At 54.8% G+C, this 19725-nt stretch overlaps 2 protein-coding genes across 3 annotated transcripts in view; one reads left to right on the top strand and one right to left on the bottom strand.

Annotated features, from left to right (window-relative positions):
- NDUFS5 (NADH:ubiquinone oxidoreductase subunit S5) overlaps positions 1 to 19725 on the bottom strand; it is a 95241-nt gene that overhangs the window by 53521 nt on the left and 21995 nt on the right. The window lies entirely within an intron of this gene.
- FNDC5 (fibronectin type III domain containing 5) lies at positions 1423 to 18360 on the top strand. Of its 2 annotated transcripts, XM_083810066.1 has the most exons (6): positions 1447 to 1682; positions 10300 to 10415; positions 10719 to 10917; positions 12536 to 12628; positions 15651 to 15784; positions 16561 to 18360. In XM_083810066.1, the coding sequence occupies exons 1-6, from the start codon at positions 1604 to 1606 to the stop codon at positions 16600 to 16602; spliced, it is 663 nt and encodes a 220-aa protein (XP_083666192.1). In that variant the 5' UTR covers positions 1447 to 1603; the 3' UTR covers positions 16603 to 18360. The 2 variants fall into 2 exon arrangements, with proteins under 2 accessions (XP_083666193.1, XP_083666192.1); XM_083810067.1 differs by lacking the exon at positions 12536 to 12628 and having other exon boundaries at positions 1423 to 1682.

The following is a 19725-nucleotide window of genomic DNA, read 5'->3' as shown; positions in this document are numbered from 1 at the left end:
ACACCGCCCGGCCACGTGCGGCTGGGCTTGGAATGGGCGCCGAGCTCAGTCCCGCCAGCCCCGTGCTCCTTCTCCTCCCTTGCACCTTCTCTGCCTCTGAAGCGATGAATTTTTAATCTGCTGCCAGCCCGGAGATGGAAGGGAGGCACTGAGGCGTTTCCGCGGGAAGCTGCTGCGGCGGAGCTGGGCCCGGCTGCGGTGGGGAACGGCCCCGGCACCGCGCAGCGGGCGCTGAGCTGGGACAGTGACACAGGGCTGGGACCCGGGAGGGCAGGGTCACCTCCTGGCCCCATCGGAGGCTTTTTGGGTCCCTCGGTGCCTGTCGCTCCATCCAGCAAAGGGCTTGCATGCACGGGGAGATGCCTGGAGCTCTGCGGATCTCCTGCTTTGCGAGGAGATGGCCCCCGGCAGCACAGAGCCCCCATCTCTCACTGACCCATGAGCACAAATGTGATCCATGTGCTGCTGCCCAACACTGGCACGGCCAGAGGGTCCCCAGCACCACACCAGGAGGATGCAGGAGAGGAAAGCAGAGGCAGCAGCACCCAGCACTGACCCCGTCGCTGTGCAGACAAAGCGCCGGTCCGTAAAACACAGCCCCACGGGCAGCAGGCTCTGCGTGACCGCCAGGAGCACACGGACACTCCTGGGAGCCCACCAGCCACGCCGTGCAAGCAGTGCAGGATAAGTACCCGTGGCCGAGCGATGCTGCCCGGACACACAGCCTGAAGCCCGCTGCCTCCAGCACCAGCTGTGGCCGGGTGCTCCGGCCTGATCCGTCCGTGCCTGCTGCGGGCTGAGGCCCCTTCCCGGTGGCACCCTGCAGCTGGCAGGGCCACCCCGGGCCACCCCGGTGGCTGGCACCAGGTCCTGCTGTGCTAGTGGCATCGAGCTGCCAGGCCACCAGCGGGTCCCTCTGTGTCCCCATGAGTGCAGGGTGCCTGGGGGGGCTCCGCAGAGGTGGCCGGGGCAAGGCCCCCATCCAGCAGCGTGGCAGCCGGCGGCTGGGCTGGGAGCGCTCCGGCTCCCTGCAGCTAGTTAGCGTAAATTAGGGCGCTGCCGGCTTAATTAACCTAACGGCACGGCTAATTCGAGCAGCTCCTCCAACGCTCGTTACCGCTGGATTTAGAGCCCGCTGACTCGCGGGGGCTGCGCGAAACCCAGGCAGCGAAATGTCACCGGTACGGCGCACCTGGCCGGGGGGCTCGCCTGGCGGGGGGGGGGACGGACGTCTGCTCCCTCCGGTGGCCGCCCCCCCCCCTCCCCCGCAGCCCCCGGACCGGGGAAACTGAGGCAGGCGGCGGGGCCGGGCCGGGGGAGGGACCGGAGCGGGGCTGCCCGGCGCTGCAGCGGGCGGAGCCGGGGCTCGGCGGGGCCGCGCCCGCCCCCGCCTCCCGGCCGAGCCGAGCCGAGCCGCGCCGCGCTGCCGAGGGGCTCCGAGCCCACCGCCCCGGCCGAACCGGGCGGCCCCGGCGGCACCGGGCCGCGGCGCTCTCCGCGGTGCTGAACGGCGCCGCCGCGCCCGCAGGACGCGCCGCCGGCCCGGCCCGGAGCGGCTCGGCACGGAGCGGCTCGGCCCGGCGCGGCGCGGCGGGCGCGGGGGATGGAGCCCTTCCTGGGCTGCACCGGCGCCGCGCTCCTGCTCTGCTTCAGCTACGCCGGCCTGCGCCCGGTGGAGGCAGGTAGGGGGCCGCCGGGCCCGGGGGGCTCGGGGGGAAGGGGGGGGAGCTCCGGGGGGACGGGGCGGCGGGGCCCGGAGAGCTCCGGGGCGCGGCGGGGGCGGGCAGGGGGCTGGGGAGCCCCGGGAAGGAGTTGGTGGGCACCGGCGGAGGGGCCGGGGAGGGCAGGGAGCCCCCGTCCCACGGTTGCCTCCGGTGCCCCGGCCCTCGGGAGGGCGGCTCGGGGGCACGGGGTTGAAAACGGCAGCGCGGGAGAGCAGCAGGAGCCCCCTGCCCCTGCTCCTGCCCCTGTCCTGCCCCTGCAGCTCACGCCAAGGGGCTGAGCTGGAGCCGAGGAGGTGAATGCAGCCTGCGCTGCCTACGCGTGGGCTGGCGGCCCCAGCAATCCCCCCCCGGCCAGCCCCACGGGACCCACCTCACCATGGGGCATGGCACGTCCTGGTGACGTGGAAACAGGCCCCTGCCAGCTGGCCGGGTCCTCTAAGGGGGGTCTTTTAGGAAGACAAAGGTCCCTGGGAGCTTGTCCTAATCCTGACACAACCAGGAGGTGCTCAGGTCCCTGCTCTGGCAGGGCTGAGCCCTTGCCCAAGTGCCCCATGCGGGTGCCACGTCTCGGCAGTGCTGTTGGTGCTCCCCTGAAGCCCTCGCTCGCCGCGCAGCACCAGCCCCAGCCAGGCGCCCTCCCGGCTCTGTGCGCGCAGACAGGGCCCTCTCCCTCCCGAGCACAGGCGGTGTGGCTGCAGGATGCTGGTGGAACAGCTGCTTCGATTTGCAAAACGCTGATTGCCAGAATATCTCGCGTTCCAGGAGGCTGTGGGTGACTGTTGGCGATGCGCAGCGCCGGGGAGTGGAAATTCCTGCCCCCAGCCAGCCCCGGTCGTTGCGGGAGTTACACTCACCCATGTCCTGCCTGTGCCGGGGCTGCAGGAACCCCCAAACACCTTCGGGTTTGATGCACGCATCCTTGGCTGGACGTCGGCACACTGGAGTGGCCGTTTGACAAGGGGCAGACCCGGGGAGATTCATGAAACATCCCTAAAAGGAGGGAGCAACGGGGGAAACAACACATCTGCAACTGTAACAGCCTTCCCGGTTTCCTGTAAACTAGGACACTTCCCCTGCTCTTCCTTATCCTCGAATCACCTCAGCCGGTGACTGAGAGTAAACATGGAGCTGTGTCCCTGCCCATCACCGCCCGCTGCTTGTCTTGCAGGCAGCGTTCGCGGGCTGTGGGGAGCCCGCGTGCTTTCAGGGGCCGGCAGCCCCGTGAGCACGCAGCGCGGCCCCGGTGTGTGCCTGCAGCATGTGGTGGGGCCGCAGGAGCCCCGGTGGTCCTCAGCTAGGACAAAGCTGCGTGACCTTGGTGCTGTGCCCCACGACCCCGCTGCCTCCCGCTCGTGCTGCCGGCTCTGCAGGGGCTGGTGGAGGCGCTGGGCTGGGGCTGGTGCCTCTCCTGGTTTCCAGATGGGGACAAGAGGAAGGCGGGCACGGTGCGATCATCCCAAGGTCACACAGAGGTGGTGGCAGCATCACCACTAGCACTGCGTCCCCGGCACTGCCAGCCACGTGGCCACGAGGCCGCTGAGGCGAGCAAGCCAAAAGCCATCAGAAAAACTCCTGGAGAGGAAGCAGGGGCCAGCGGGGGCCGGCAGGGTACAGCGGGGTCCGGCACGGCTCCAGCCTCAGCTCTGCTCCCCTTTGCACCCAGAGCTCCTTCAAGCAGGCTTAAAATAATGCATCGTGGGGGGTTAAAGCTGCTGTCCACAGGAAAGGCCCGGGGGGAATGGCACAGATTCCCCCGACAAGCCACAGTGACGGCTGGCGAGAGGCAGAGCTCGGACCCTGCGCACACTGGGCCCTGCTCTGGAAGGGGCATTTGGCCACCCGGGGCTGCTTCTTGCAAGGTGATGCCAAGGTGAGCAGCAGGGGAGGCAGGACCACGAGGAGGCAGCTGAGAAAACGTCCGCGCAGGGCGCTCCGACAGCCCTCAGGGGCGGCACTGGGGAACCTCTCCAACTTACTCCTGTGGCTGCCACTGAGAAATCCCTGGGGCCACTCAGCGGGTCTGAAGCACAGCTCATTCTGCAGTTGTGCTTGCCCGGGGGGGGGCTGGCCCCCTCTGCCCAGCGTGTGGGGCCGTGCTCCCCGTACCGCAGAGCAGTGGAAGCGGGAGGCGAGCTGTGCCAGACCAGGAGGCTGTTAGGGGCTGTAGGAGCAGCAGGGAATGCTGTGCAGCAGTGGTGAAAGACCTCAAAATGGTCCTCAGCCCCTGCTGCTTGCCAGGGCAAACAGCATCCCTGCAATGTACCTGCACACCAGGCAGCTCGGGTCAGATTTATTTCTGTGGGATGGAGGCGAAAGATAACACCAGCCAGGCTGGGTGAGACTTCGCCCTCCAGCACAGCTCTGGGCCCCATCCAGCCCTCAGCCTTCCCTTCAGCCTCCAGGTGAAGCAGCCCGGTAGCACCTCATCCACCTCCGCTCTCCAAAAGGGGCCCAAAGGCATCAGGCTGGGTTCTGGGCGCTGCCCAGCCCCGAAGCAGCTCCGTGCTCTCCTGCCTCTCCTGCGCACCTTGAGCCGCCCTGCAGATGAGGCTCCCTCTGCAGAGGCCGGGTCTCCACCCCCCCGTCCTCCCCACCAGCATAACCAGTGCAGGGGTGCTGGTCCCCCTGTCCCTGCGGGACTCGCTGCCCTCCTCCTCCAGCCGGGGAGCCGAGGTGACCATGGTCCGGCAGCAGAAGCAGTGCACAGCACGCGCGAGCAGGCAGACACAGCTCTGGCAGCAGTTTGCAGATGCCCGAGCAGCCCACGCCTGCCCCTTCCCATCTCACCATGGCCACGGAGATTCCTGGCCAGCTGAGGGATGGCGTAAGCACTTTATTGATTTCTGCGTTCAGCGTAGCAGAGATTTAATTGAAATATGGAGGTTTCTAACCTCGGTGTCAGCCTCCCAGCAGGGACACTGCTGTGCGAAGCAGCCGAGGTTGTGCTACCCTCCTCCAAATGCTGTCTCCTGCTGGGGACGTGCATGAGGAAGACGGAGAGTCCTCCCGGAGCGGGATGAGCTCGCACACATTAACCATGCACAGGCACCATGGCAGAATCCAAAAGCAGTCTTCATGGAGCTGTGCCCGTGTACTGGTTCTCATGTACTGGCCTCATCCGTTTGGCATTTATTGTTAATTAACCCCCTCCTGTTTTATAAAGTACCCAGAGCCCAAATTAAGGCCTAACTCAGGCATAATTCAGTTAAAAGCACAAATGCATCGAGCACTGAAGTACGCAAATCCTTATGTGTGCAGTAAAAATCCAAGTGTTGTGCACAAGAGCGGAGCTGGGCTGGGACCAGGCAGCGAGCTCCCCGCAGAGCTCTGGGCACTGAGCTCCAGCTCCTGCTCGCCATCGCTGCCGCCGACATCGCTCTTGTGCCTCCCTGGCAGTGCGCGGCTGCGGGCTGAGGGGCTGTAAAAGACCGTGGTGCCCAATCCTGCCTGGGCATTTGGGCCCTGGATAAAACGTGCCTCGACAATGACTCAGCTCTGGGTTGGCAGCGTTAAAACCAAAGTCGGGGCATTGGCGAGACCTGGGCAAATCCTGCCTGGCTTTGGGATGCACTCGGAGGTTTGGCAGCGCAGGGAATTCTCCAGAGCAGTGATGGCACGAGGCTGCTCCAACCCCAGCTGAGGACCAGCTCCGCTGACTCCTCTTCCCCTTTACCTCTGCCCCGAGGAATTCCCAATGGCTGGGCTGGACACAGCGAGCAGCTCCCCGGGGGGCTCCATCCGCCCCGGCAGTGTTTGCACCTGCATGCTCGGGCAGCGGGGAATCGGGGACAGAGCCTCAGGGGTGAGCGGGGGCTGGCCTATTAGTATCCCATTAGTACGAGGAGTGGGCGGTCAGCAGGAAATAATTGCCTCTTTCCCAGCCTGAAGAGCCACCGGTTGGTCTTTTCTGGTCTTTGGAACCGGCAGCGCTCAGCAAACAGCCCCGCTTCCACGCGAGCGGGTGTGGGAGAGCAGCGGTGCGCCCTGCTCCCTCCCACTCCCCTGCAGGCTCTCTTCATTAAAACACTCAGGGAAGCTGAACGGCGCGCCAGCCTTCCTACATACCCCATAAAGCTGACAAGCAATCACATCCACTGAAGAGAGCCGTGCTGGGAGAGCAGAGAAAGGCTCGGGAAGGCAGAAAAGGCAGCCTTTTGCCCCCCCCACACACAGCCGGCAGGCAGCAGCTGCGGAGAACGGCACGTGGGACCGTACCGATGCTCCTTCCCCTGACAGCTCTGAGCTTCTCCCAGCAATGTCTGTGGCCTAGGCACCTCCTAGAGAAGCCCCAGCATCCTAGAAAAAACAAGCCAGTTATGTCCCATGTATGTGATTTCTTTTGCATCGCACACGTTCTTCTACACCTTTCATGACTCTTAATGAAAAACTTAATTCCCATGATCCAACATCCTGAGTTTTAAAGCTCCCGGTTCAAAAAGCACGTCCAGCAAACAGTTTGGGTGCACCGTGTGGAGGGAGCTGGAAGTGAAGCAGCCCCATTGCACCTCAGCCCATCGGTGCTGCCATGGGAGCGTTGTGGCACTGCCACAACGGCGCTGCAGCAGGACATCCTGGTGTCCCGGGCACCCCTTTGCTCACCCCACCGCCCTGCCTCGCAGGGGGCAGCAGGGATGGGGACAAACCTCCCCACCCTGCCCATGCTACAGCTGCGGTGGCGAAGTCACCGTAAGGGGCAGGTGGGTGGTTCTCTGCTCCTTGTGCCAGCAGCTGCTGTGCTGACAGTGAAAAGCCAGGAAGGAATCAGCCCAAAGCTGTAAAGCGTTGTGGTTTTTTTTTTTCCCTCTCTCTCTTCAATAAAAGTCCATTAATAATCAACAGAGCGTTTAATGAGAGGCTAGAAGGAGTTCTCAGCATTAAGAGGGGATTAAGAGTAATCTTTGCTGCTCTTGCCTGCTCGCTGTGTGGAGGCGGCTCTGACCTGCTCTTGCCAAAAGGCCCAGGGTGGGCAGGAGCACTGGGCTGCGACACAGCCCTGGGAGGTGCAGGACTGATGAGGGTGAGAAAGAAACAAGACATGGTTTAAGCATGATAAGTTTTGAAGTAGCCATTCCCTGTTAAAAATCCTCATGATTTTATCTTAATTGATCAGTTCCTTCCTGAACAGGGGGCTGTGAGTTTTGCTGACATGAAAATGAGAGCATCTTTCCATCCACGCACACAGCTCTCGCTCAAATTTGGCCAAACAGATCCTCCGCCAGTCTGCAAGGTGTGATTTGCTCCAGCAGGCGCTGCAGCCCCCGAGCTGGGGTAAAGCTAAACTGCTAAACCAGGAATCCTGCACAGTATGGGTTCCTTACAGACCAGACGGGGGCTGTGCTGCCAGCAGCGTCTCTGGAGTAAATGTGCAGGAGGAAGGTTTGATGCAGAGCGTGTTCCTTGCTATCTCATCCGCAGCGGGGAAGGAATTGGCCCTGGGGACATCCCGCCCTGTGCCTGCTCCCCAGAGCACCAGCAGCTCCCCTGGCTGCTGCAGGCACAGAAGCAAAGTTTCCAGGAGCTGCAGATGAGTCCGAAAGGAGCCAGACATTTGGATTTGGCACCTTGAGACCCTGCTAGAGATGCTGACCCGCTGCAGCCAGCTGGGAAACAGAAATTACTGAGCTCAGCCGGGCTGGCACTACAAAGAGCCGCAACTGGCCCAGGCAGCCAAAAGCGGTGTGGAATATCTTGGAGCAATGATTAGATTTTAGAAAGTCATGATCTCATCATGCATCTCCCGGGAGCAAGGAGAAAAGCATCCTCACGGATTAAAATTTTGGTCGCAAATTATTCACTCAGCTCTGGGAGCAGGGAACTCATTTTCCTGGCTTTGTATTTCTGTCAAACGCTGTGCTTAGTTCTCTTTTCATATCGCTTTTGTACTGATTTGACACCGCTGATTTATGTGTAGCTCCTCCTAATCTGTAGTAGTGAAGGAAAGGCATGCTCAGATCTGTCCTAAATGTTACTGTGTTATCTACTGACTTTAACTACACCATCTCACAAAGGTACTACTGTGAAGGGGGCTTTCTGGAGTGCTCTTGACCATGCACGCCAGCTGATTTCTCCCCTGCCTGCACTCAGAGTCCTGCTTTGCGGGCTCCAAGCATGGGGCTGCAGCTTCACCAAGCGCGTCCCCTCCGCCTCCCTCCAGCTCCCAGGGACGTTGTTTGCTCCTCTCCTCCAGCTCTGCAACATCTTCCCAACTCGCCCGTGTTTTATGTCATTAGGAAACTCTGACTTTTTTTATGCTGTGCCCCCTTCAAGGTCACAAACCTCAAAGGGGACCCAGGCACCGAGGGTGGTGCACTGCTTGTTCCCCTTTCCCAGCCTGAAGCTTTTTCCCTGATACTCTGCTCTCTGTTCCTGTGAGGCCAATTCATCTCTTTTCAAAGGCCTCCTCAACCCGCTCTGGGTAAATTAGTGGTAGCTTCTCCTAAAAATATCCAGGAGAGACAACCGTGCTGGGATTTGACTGTACAGCTGCCCTGTGAGACGGGTGCAGTGCCTGGCTGCAGCTGGGGGCTGTTTTGTCTCCCAGCTCCGCCATGTCCTCCATATGTTCTAGCAAATTCACCAGGCATGACTCACAGACCTTCCCGGTGCGCATTCCCGTCTGCTGACTGCCCCTTACTAAAATTAGACCCTCCTCTAGCCAGCACGTGGGCTCGGTGACGGGGAAGGTGAGGAGCTGCAGCCCCACGTCCCTTCCCTGGGTGACGGCAGGCAGCCGCCTCCACGAGGGGCTGGTGCTCGCAGCTCCCCGCCCAGCTGCTCCTTGGCCCTGTGGTGGACAACAATGGAATATTTCCCTTCTCTGAGGGCTGGTGGGGACCCTGCTGCCCCACTTCAGGAAGGCCATGCCCTGAGATGGTAGTGCTCTGGGCCGATATGGCCTTGATCGTGTGCTCCAGAAAGGAAGGACGCTTCCCTCCGTGAAATCCTGAAGAGCACACTGCTTGCTGCTCTTCCTTCTGAGGTCTCAAATTCGTGTGAACCTGACCGTGCACCTTCCGCTGAACGTTTTGCTTGCTGAAGGACTCCCCACGATCAGTTTGGGTCTGAACGGCTCGTGCAGACATCCCACTCCTAAGGGTCCTGCTAACGGGCCTGGTGGATGTGGGTCTGGCAGGAAGGGGAGCCCTGAAGGCTGGCACCGCTGCTGTCTGGGGAGGAAGGAGGGAATCGGGTCATTGCTCTGCTAGGTGTATGACAGCACTGGCCTTCAGCTGAGGAATGCTGTGCTCCTGGTATTTTCTCTGTTCCCCGGGGAACATTCACCAGGAGTGAAGTCAGTTGTTCGGAGACACTGACACTGCAGCTAGAATATTTTCAGCCACATTCAGGCGGCTGGGACTGACTGTAAATCTGACAAGTGTTACTGGAGACATGCACACGTGCGTCCTTCTTTTACTGCTGGCCTCAGCCCCAGAAGGGCAGCACTGTGCAATGGTTAAAAAGCAACAGAAGTATTATTCTTTGATGCAAGTCGGAGCAAATGACCCATTCCCACCCTACTGACCGCTTGGGGGTACTCAGAGTCCTTGCGATCTCGTCAGCATGTACTTTTAACTCTGGTTAGCATTTACCACCTTCGGTTTGGGGCACAATCTGGTGATTAGGAATTCAGTTTTACCTGAGGAGGGACCAGGAGTGCAACCTGCTGCACAGCACGGGAAGGACGGTGCCAAGCTTATGAGGCAGAACTTCTCCCGGAGAAGCAAAGGGCTTCACGCTGCGCAGCCCCCGCAGGACGAGGTCCCACCAAGGGCAGGAGCCCAGCGGCTACAGCCGAGCCCAGCTCCCTTGGCGAGGCTGGCAGCTGCACAGGCTGGCCCTGCGGCTGGAAACCCAGCTCTGCTCAAAAAACACCAAATTCGGAGCCTCAGGCTACTGCTTTCATGGCCTGGCCTTTTCACATTACCCTGGTCCATCGGTGGCTGGTGCAGCATGTTCTGTCCCGTCAGTGGGTGGCTGCTGAGTGTCCTCTGGCCATCTGAGGGAGCATCCAGCGGCTACGTACAAAAATACAAAATGTGTATAAAAAAATTCTGTCAGACTAACAGGAAAAAGCAGAAGAATCACTCCTGTTTACTACCACTGACTTTCAAACCCCCAGAGCGCTCATCAAAGCATCCAGTTTTCATACTTCTAAGATAGATTTTGCATTTCCTCCCAGCTGTCACTGTCAGGCTGTAATAGGACACACCAGAGAAAACACGGAACATGGCTGGGGAGACGAGTGAGCTAATCAATAGTCTGCTGTGCTGTCAAATTGTTTCCACGGGGCGGATGTTTCATGGGTATAATGTAACTCGTACTCTCAGCAGAGACCTCTAGTACCTCACTGGTAATTAAGACATGGAATATCTGCCATTTCCAGGTCCCATACCCAGAGCCCCCAACAGGAAGATCACTTGCAGCTCCATTTCTCATGCCTCGGATCCTGGCTATGCTTTATGTTTCCTTTTACTGCCCCCAAGCAGCCCTTTTCCACTCCCCTCCTTGCCCTTGCTCTGTCTCCTGCCTGCAGCTGCGAGTGCCCCTGTAAAGGCTCTGCTCTCCCTCCTTGCAGACAGCCCATCGGCTCCAGTCAATGTCACGGTCAAACACCTGAAAGCCAACTCCGCTGTTGTGACTTGGGATGTTCTGGAAGATGAAGTTGTCATTGGATTTGCAATTTCCCAGCAGGTACAGTGCCTACGGTTACCCAGTTTCGGTCACGCTCATCTTCACCCCAGGTCCCCTCCGTTTCCAAATTCTCTTGCTGCAGTTTAAGCCCATTCTTTCTTGTCCTGTCCCTTGTGGTCCGGGAGGGAACTTCCTCCCCGTCCTCTTTGCAGCAGTGCTCCATGTTTTGGTAGCTGCAGAGAGGAAAGGGTCCGACTGTCTCCACGTCCATGGTGGGCAGGGCAGGAAGCAGTGGTCTTAGACGCCAGCAGTGCGCACGGGAGGCCTCTCCGCCACTCTGTGCTCTCCTCTCTCGGCTTCCAGAAGAAGGACGTGCGGATGCTGCGCTTCATCCAGGAGGTGAACACCACCACCCGCTCCTGTGCCCTCTGGGACCTAGAGGAGGACACTGAGTACATTGTGCATGTCCAGTCCATCAGCATCCAAGGCCAGAGCCCTGCCAGTGAGCCAGTCCTCTTCAAGACCCCCAGGGAAGCTGAGAAACTAGCCTCTAAAAATAAAGGCAAGTGTGGGTGAGTTCCTGTGTGGTCCCTGGGAAGCCCAGGCAGCGCAGGGCTCTGCAGGGAGGCCAGCACTATCCTGGGCAGTGAGGACAGCTGGGTTAAACACACGCAGGGCTGAGCCCCTGGACAAGAGGGATGCCCCGAGGGTACCCGGCAGACAAGGAGGTGCTGAGGCTGTGCTGCTTTCTGGGCTGTGCCCAGCACGGTGGTGCTGGCTCAGGCTGTTATCACAGTGGGACTGCAATATAAATGTACTCCTGAGTACAATTACACCTCAGGACATGCAGCGAGTACATCTGAGATCAAGATGAGGTTACTTTGCCCCTGCAAAATATTGCAGAAAGGTGAGCAGCCATTGCTGCCGATGGCTGGCTGTTCCTTCCTCCCATTTCAGATGAGGTTTAACAGGCAAAGTGAGGAGGTTTCCGGCTTGGGAGCAGTGTGTCCAGCATCCTTGCAAGTGGGGAATGCCAGGGGAAATTCCTGAGCAGCCCGTGCACTCCTGTGGAACCAGGCCTCTGGGTGGCACTGGGCCCAGCACAGCTCTGCTCACAGGGCACTCAGAGGGAGCTGCTGAGCCCCCTGTGCTTGGGTTCCAGGAGAGCGGGGGAAAAAAATACCCACAGACTCCCACTTTTCTTACATTTCAAAGGTTTCTGCCAAATTGCAGAGTAGTTGAGGTTGGATGAAACCTCTTGAGATTATCTACTCCCACCCCCTGCTCAAGCAGGGTCATCTAGAGCAGGTGGTCCGGGGTCATGTCTTTGAATATCTCCATGGGTGATGGATGTCTCCAGCTTCCTGCTTGGCAGCTCCTTCACTTGCTCCTCTTAAGCCAAACCAGATGTGGAAGGTTTTCTGGCAGGAAGAATCTCTGCTACAGCAAGGGCTCGGGAGCGCAGGGGTCTGGGATATCAAGGGGACTCAGCAGAGGACTCGGCCTGTTGCAGGGCTTTTGGCCATGGTTCTTAGGGAGTTGTGAGTTCTTGACTCTTCCTGCTAAAACGATTTGGTGTCTGTAAATACCGAATTGCTGTTCATCTGAAAGCACTAAGCGGAGCACTGCTTCCCTCCCCGGAGGCCTGAACTGTAATCTTCTTAGAGCTTTGAAGGCGAGGAGGCGCATTATGCCCTGCGAGAAGGCTCTGCTCATTTCTGAATCCCATGGCTCCGGTGAAAAATCTCATGCCAGGCTCCCCACTCCCGAGCCGGGTGAGGAGCTGCTGAAGCATGCAAGGTGTTGTGACAGGCACAGACGGCGCTAGCAGAGACCAGAGCCAGCAGCGTGAAATCGCCGCAGGGCCTGACCCTGTGTGGGCTTACCCCGTGGCAGCACCTCCACAGGAGCTGCCCGCTGGCCCTGTCCTACCTCTCCCCCCTGCCTGTCCCCTGCAGGCTGCCAGGGACGGGCAGGGGGCAGCGGCTGCAGAGCTCGGTGCCCTGCAGGCTCATGGCACAGCTCGTGCCGGTCGTGGGGCTGGCGGGCAAGGACTCCTGCTCTGCCAGCTCTGACCCTGGTGCGCTGGTGATTTGAGCCAAGGGCACTGCTGAACTGGTGTCTGCAGCCCGGCTGAGCCGCACGGTTAGGTTTCACCATCTCTCTTTCCCCTTGTGCAGATGAGGTGACAATGAAGGAGATGGCGAAGAAAAACCAACAGCTGCGAGCAGGGGAAATTCTCATCATTGTTGTGGTGTTGTTTATGTGGGCAGGTCAGTTCAACCTCTCTGTCGAAAGCACATAATATCCCTAGGGCTTGTGGCTTGCTTGGTTTGCATGTGTAATCGTGTAAGACTTGAAAAGAAACCCTTCCTCCCATGAAGAGCACTGCATATTCAGCTGTAAGGGCAGCTCAGTTCCCTCTGCAGCATCAGGAGCCGGGCAGTGCCAAAAGCAGGTGAATCAGTGCTCTGATCTGGTGCAGCAGGAAGTAGATAATGGACTTGATGAACCAATTGTCTAATTCAGCATGGCTAATCCTGTAAGCTCAATTTTTCCAGAAAGCACTGATGATAATGTCCTCAGCCATCCGCCAGGATGCCTCGAGCCCTTCAAATGACACAGGTCACTGTAATTAACTGGCTTATTATATGACTCCAGCTCTCATGCAAAGCAGAAATTCCCATAAGAGTTCTGCCAAAGTTCAAACACACATCAGACATCAAGAGACTTGCTCTCAACACCCACTATATATACACCAAAACCCACTGCAAAAACAATTCAAACAATGGTAGTATTGAAAGAACAAATAGCTCCAAACATCGAAACACCAATAAACCCAGATACTCACAAAATCCACTGTTAAAATACAAAGAATAGTATTTAATAGGAAGAGGAGGAACATTAGCAGAAGCACATTAACCAAAGGAGGGAAAATCTGCATGAGCTCTTTCCAGCATGAGTTTGGGACTATGTTTCAATTGACCTTATACCAAATTGTACCTAGGACAGATCTCGCTCCTATGTTTTAAGCTAGCAAACAGGGAGAGGAAAATTCCTGAGTCCTACCCCATCAGCTTAGCACATCTGAAGTGGCTGCAGCCAGCTCTTCAGCTTGTTCAGTTTGGATATTACATGTGTGAGTTAATGGGAAATAAAGTTTGCGCGCTTGTCTTCTATTTCGAGCCCCAGCCTCCCCTGGCTGCCAGTCAGCTGCTGCTCCTGCTGCAGCACAAGGCATGAATGAAACAACATTTGCCCCCTGCGAGTCACAGAGCAGGCTGCCCGGGGGGAATGGTTCAGGTGACCCGAGGAAATCACCAGGCAGAGAAATTAGCACTGTGGTAAATCTGTGATCCATAAAAGACAACCTTTGCCACTCCGCCTCCAGTCCCCTTGTCCCAGTCCTACCAGATTTCCACACACAGAGATGCAAACAGCCGCACGGAGAATTCTCCTCGGCTGGAAGAGAAATCGACTGCGGCAGCACCGAGGGGCTGAGATCAGCTCGCAGGTCCCCTGGGGTTAGGTCATGCTGCGTCAAGTTCACGGTGGCCCGCCACCTCTGCTGCTGTACGCTGCAACAATCCCAAGCCCATGTGGGTTGCACTGGTTTACTTCACCAAAGGATTTGGCCCACTTCTACTAACTTCTGCGGATCTGAGAACACCTCCATGGAGAGATGTGAATAGGAAGCCAGTCACTGACCTGAGAGCTGCCAAAACAAGGGGATGGAGGGATTAGCTGTCCTCTAATGCAGTTCTGCGAGGTTTCTTTCAAGTGAATCCAGGTGACACAGAATCAGATCTACTAAAATATTTTTTTTTCCTTGGAAAGTCCTGAGGTTACCATGCATTGTAAAGCAATTATTGCTAACAACGATAACCAAATGAAAACCTAAATTAAGGTTAACAAAAATCTGTAGCCCATGGTCTTTCCAGCATTTAAATCAAGCTTTATCTTTGCACATTCCAATTTAAATGCCCTGACAGTAAAAACAATCATGAATAATTACATGAAGTGACTGAACAACGGATTCATCTCCTGCCATAGCATAATCTAAAACTCCGATCAGCATCTGAATGAAGAACTTGCTAATGCCACAATTTCCCCTCTAGACAGATGACTTACATTTATGAAGGAAAGTGGGTGTGGGAAAGATCTCTTCTTCATCTTGTGGGTTCTTTACCAAATCTCAATATATAAACAACTCTTTCCAGCTCTTACCTTGGCCACAACCTGAGCATATGACAATGTTTTAGCAAATGCAAACTGGAATTGGTTTGTGCCCAGGGCTCTGAACTCGGAGAAGAGACTCGTGCTCCTGTGCTGGCTGCATTTCTGTGTGCCTCAGTTTTACCATCAGAAGGCACAGAAGGTGTGACTATGCCAGATGTTAGCCTGTTCTCCTAGGATCAGCCATTTGTTCACATACGCAGAAAGAATTTGGACCACTGTGTTCATCAGTAACACCTGGGGGCCGCTGCCATAACACCACCTCACTTTAGGAAGCAGTTTGTGATATCTAGCAAAAGCTCTACGTATGGTCTGCTGTTAGGGGAGCTAAAATATTTTTCAGTTACGGAGAAGCAGCATCTTCTCAGGTCTTCTTTACTCCTGTGTTTGGAATTTCCAGGCAGAGAAGTCATTTGGTCAAAACGTCATGTAAAAGCTTCTGAGAAAGACATTTTCAGTCTTATTATTTGTCATTGCTGCCCCTGCTTTTCTTTTCGTGTGCTTGTGTGTGTGGGAGGAAATTTCCAGCAGCAGCTTTTGCTGCCGTCACTGTTGCATATTTGCAGATGTTGTCCTGCTGCTCAGGAGACCCTGGCTTACATCGTAAGCAGGCGGGTACAGTACCTGCCTCGTCTGCCAGCTCCAGCTCCTTCTCTTCACCTCAGAGGAGAAAGATCATAAGGCACATTTCCACTCACCAGAAATTCCAGGAGCTCCTGTGTTTGCGAAGCAAAGATACCATTTAAGCACACAGTCGGTGTTAATCGCTATCCAAATGTAGGGCTTAAAACACTTGTCCCATTTAATGACAGAGAAATTGGAATATAATTAATCTTCTGTCCTTCCATCTAACTAGTTTAGCATGGAATTGGCACTGAGAAGGAAACAGCCAGAGGGCCAACTAGCTGTCTTAGAAAATGATCCTTAGGAACAATTGTGAATGCTGCTGAGATCTGTACCAGGAGGCACAAAGCTGGCTGGCAAGCAAGGGATTTCTGATCTCTGCAGGCTCCAGGGGCTGAGCAAATTTGTGTGATCACTAATGCTTTTTCCTGTTAGGGGTGATCGCCCTGTTTTGCAGACAGTACGATATCATCAAAGACAATGAGCCAAATAACAGCAAGGAGAAAGTCAAGAGCGCCTCGGAGAACAGCACTCCCGAGCACCAGGGCGGCGGGCTCCTCCGCAGCAAGGTGAGCCGATGCTGGCACACAGGGCGGGGGCACGGCAGGCAATCAACTTCCAGCTGGGACTCAGCTAAATTGCCCCCAAAAGCAGCTGCTGTTAAACATCCCTGCTCCAGCCGCCTTCCTCCGGCTGGGATGCGGAAGGGAAGCACTCCTTCACCTCCACGCATGGCAGCACCGTGGCTCCTTCAGCATCTGAGCACCTCAGACGTGTCAGGATGCCAGCATTTCACTCCCACCTCTGGGTCAGCCCTTGTGCATCAGTAAACCAGGTTTCAGTCCATATTCTTGAAATATCTGAGCATCTCTAGAAGAAAAATGTGCTGAGCAATGCTGCAGTCCCCGAGCTGCTTGGTTCCTTACCCCCGGCGCAGCAGTTAGGTGGCAAGCGGTAAAGGGGATATTAGTCTCACAATTAACTGAAAAATTGATCAGCAGGAGCATGGCTAGTAATACATGTGATGTTAAAGGCATGCTGTATTTATCGTGTAAGGAGACTCAAGCCTATAATTTGTACCAACTTATTCCATTAAATTTGACTTTCCTGTGTTTCTATTCACAACTTGTGTTCTGGCACATCCCCGCCACTTTGCATTTACTTATTACTTGAAACAGTCACTAATTCATGCTCACTGCTTGCCCTTTTTCCTTACCCTCAGGGGATGGGAATAAGGACTTTTACAAAAGCAAAATTCACCAGCACACTGCAGAGATCTCTGATGGTTTTTTCCTCACGAGTTACTCCTAATACGTCCTTTCTTCATTTGCCTCTTCTCTTCCAGTTTCCAAAAAACAAGCCCTCAGTGAATATCATCGAAGCGTGACAGCCTGCCATCTGAAAGACGGACTCCATTTCTCACTCTCACTTTCTGCCTCTGAGCCTTGATGACTGGGGAGGTGAAATAATGTTGGAGCAATTTGGAAGGAGACCCAGCGATTGTCACTTGATGGCATACACCTCCTTCCTTGTCTGTGTTCAGCAAAACATCTGGCCAGTACGAAAAATCATGAAAAAAAGAACCCTGAAACCTGAACAAACAATTGAGATGGAAAAGCATCAGTGGGACAGCTGCTGCCGGTGATCCTGCACTGGACTCACGAATCACCTGGGCTGGAGCAACTTCTCACACACCCCTCTCCACCTTGGCACTCCGTCTTCTGGAACAACCTCCTTGTCCTTGGAAATGTACAAGATTTTGATGTATCTTTATTTTGTCTCACTGTCACTACATCTTGACAGTATCAACGTGAGCTCAGGCATCAGTCACTGTCAATCCTCTCCGAGCAAGAAGGAAGGAAAGATCATCGCAGACACGAGTAGCAACCAGATTTTGGCTGCTGTGTGCTCTTGGCTTGCTTTGTTCCACTGATATGTATCATGTAACACGTCTTACAGGTGGGTTTTTAAAACAAACAAAAAAGTCATAGCCCAGTTTCCATTCCTACTGTGAGAACTTCCCTGGTTCTCCAGTTAGGCTGCAGCTCATGACTCCGGTATTTCTGTGTCTCCTGTCTCACGCTGGTGTTCGTCATTGCAGATACTCGGGGCACTCCAACCACTTTGGCACAGACCAGTATGAGGGGACACCAGAAGCCCCTCTTCAGCTTCCAGGATAATTTCAAACATTTTCTCCATGGTATTTTCAGCTGGGCCTGAGTCCACCAACAGTGTGATAAACAGTCCATAAAAACGTAGCCAGTCAGCAAAAAAAAAAGAAAAAAAAGAAAAAAGAAAAAAAAAACTCATGATACCGGTTGCTATGCAAGGTCTCCAGGGGCAAAAGCCATTTATTGCAAAAGGCTCTTGCCTAAGGGACCTTTTTCTGAGGGCTTAAGTTCTTAAATGGCTTCTTTTTGTAGGGTTCCTGTGGGAAGGTCTGGTTCTCCTTACATGTCCCGTCTGCACTATTTTCCATGACGCTGTAATGCCAGGTATCTGCTGGAGCCAGTCCTCCACGAAAAGGATGGTGATGAATGGGAAAGGGGTTGGGGTTCTCCTCTCTCTTATTAAGTGCTTAATGTTCACAGCTGACAGGATCCCTGGGATTGCTGGTGCTCTGGAAGCTGATAGATGCAAGTCCATCACAAGGAAAAAAATTATTCTTTGTAGTGTGCCATGGGGTATCTGTATTTATTTAACTACTCCACAAGACCACTCCATATGCACTAGGGGATGAGGCAAGATCCTATTTGTCCCATCGAAACCCAGACAGGTTGGCCTGAGAAGGGTTTAAATCTCTTTACAAGCCTGCACTCAGATGAGCCTGGTTTAAAAGTCCCTGCAAAGAAACGGGCTGGCGGTGACCGAGGTCAGCCATCTCTCCACTTCCACTGACACCAGCCTTTCTAAAACAGTTGATCTGGGAGAAAGGCCCTAGGCAGTCTGCCTGCAGACACGGTTGGGAACAAGCAAGGGCTTCGCTTGTGCCAGTTCCAGAAGGCAGGCCAACCCCAAAGGTCTCTTCAGAGGATCCTTTGCCAGAACATACTCCTCCATCACCAAGAGGGAGAGGTCAGCACCTCTGATACAGACAGAGCAATAAACATTTTATAATGTACAATAAAAGATTAAAGGCATATCCTGTGTCCTTGTAACGTCTGAATTCAGTAATATTTCATCCTTGCCTGCTTCAAGCACAACACAGAATAGAACAGGGCAATTTTCCCTGTATTTCCCAGGGACTACGGGTGAACTGTTTTCTCATTGTCTGGGTACAGAGAACCAGCATGGTTCACCAGAGTTCATTGTGGCTGTGGGATGAGGGGAGAAAAAAAAAAAAACCTCGTGTGACATGAATAGCACTACAGCCATACCTACTAGCAGGGTTCTTCAGACATCCCTGTTATCTCCTAAGAAAGAAATGTCATTTGGAATCCATAACCCTATAAAAGGAGGTTTAGGACAGATGGTACAGCATGTGCAAAACGATAAGGGAGATGCTCTCTCATAATCCTAGAACAGACAGCCAAGCAAGCAGACCTCTAAAGCCTGCCCGTGAGGAAATTCAGTCTGGTAATTTGGCAGATTTGGGGGGTGGAAGGTTGTGTGCCTGTTTTTAAAGACAGTTGTCCCTGGGAATTCAGACCATATTTTTTTTTTTTTTTTTTTTTTTACAGTAACAGTTGTTGTTCCCTGGTTACAGGTATAAACCACTTATTTTTCTAACAAAGATGTGCTTACTCCTTTTTTTTTGGAAAAGGAGAATTAAAATTTAAAGCATCGGTGTTCACTCAGAGTTAAGTATTTGTACCATAATGTGGCAGAAGCTAAAAGGGTTATCATTATGTTTCATAAATGCAGGCTTTAAAGGTAAGGTAATAATGCTATTAGTGAGAGGAGACAAATGTGGGCTGGCAGAAACTCAACCCATCAGGGAAGGACTCCAAGCTATCAATTCCAAGTGATTCTCTTAAAGGAAATGTTTTAAACTATGAATTAAAGTGATGTGGTAAGTCCACACTTCAGGAAAAGGTGTTTCCCGCTATAGGAAAGGAAAACTACTTAAGATCCTATTTTCTGAGACTCAGACATCAAAGCTTTACCTGCTGTTTCAGTATGAACTCCTTCTGTAACCCATGAGTGTTACACACCGATAAGGCTCTGGGCTTGAGTGACTTCAAGCCTAAGCCAGCCTGTAGAAGAGGTACCTCGTTCTCATCAGCAGTGGCCGAAGGATACTCCTTCGTGGGAGTTAGAGGTGTTTTACTGCCAATAGAGGGAAGAGATGGAGGGGAATACAAGAAAAAAAACACGCCAGCAGTGAGAAAAGTCACCTTGGGCCACAGAAGAGTTCACCCTAAAGACCACTCATGGCTCCCTACGTGTTTTTGCCTGACTGCTGATTGTGACTGGTTCTTGGAAGCAGGGATTAGGAAAGGGAGGTTTCCATGAATACTAAAAAGAAGCAAGTGGGGGTGGGTTGGCGTGACAGGGATCCCAGAGAGCC

The sequence above is a fragment of the Anser anser genome (genome assembly GCF_964211835.1).
Source record: "Anser anser genome assembly, chromosome: 24".
In the NCBI taxonomy this organism is placed as follows: domain Eukaryota; kingdom Metazoa; phylum Chordata; class Aves; order Anseriformes; family Anatidae; genus Anser; species Anser anser.
Note: the sequence above shows the minus strand (reverse complement) of the source record. Positions and strands in the feature narration are given on the sequence as shown.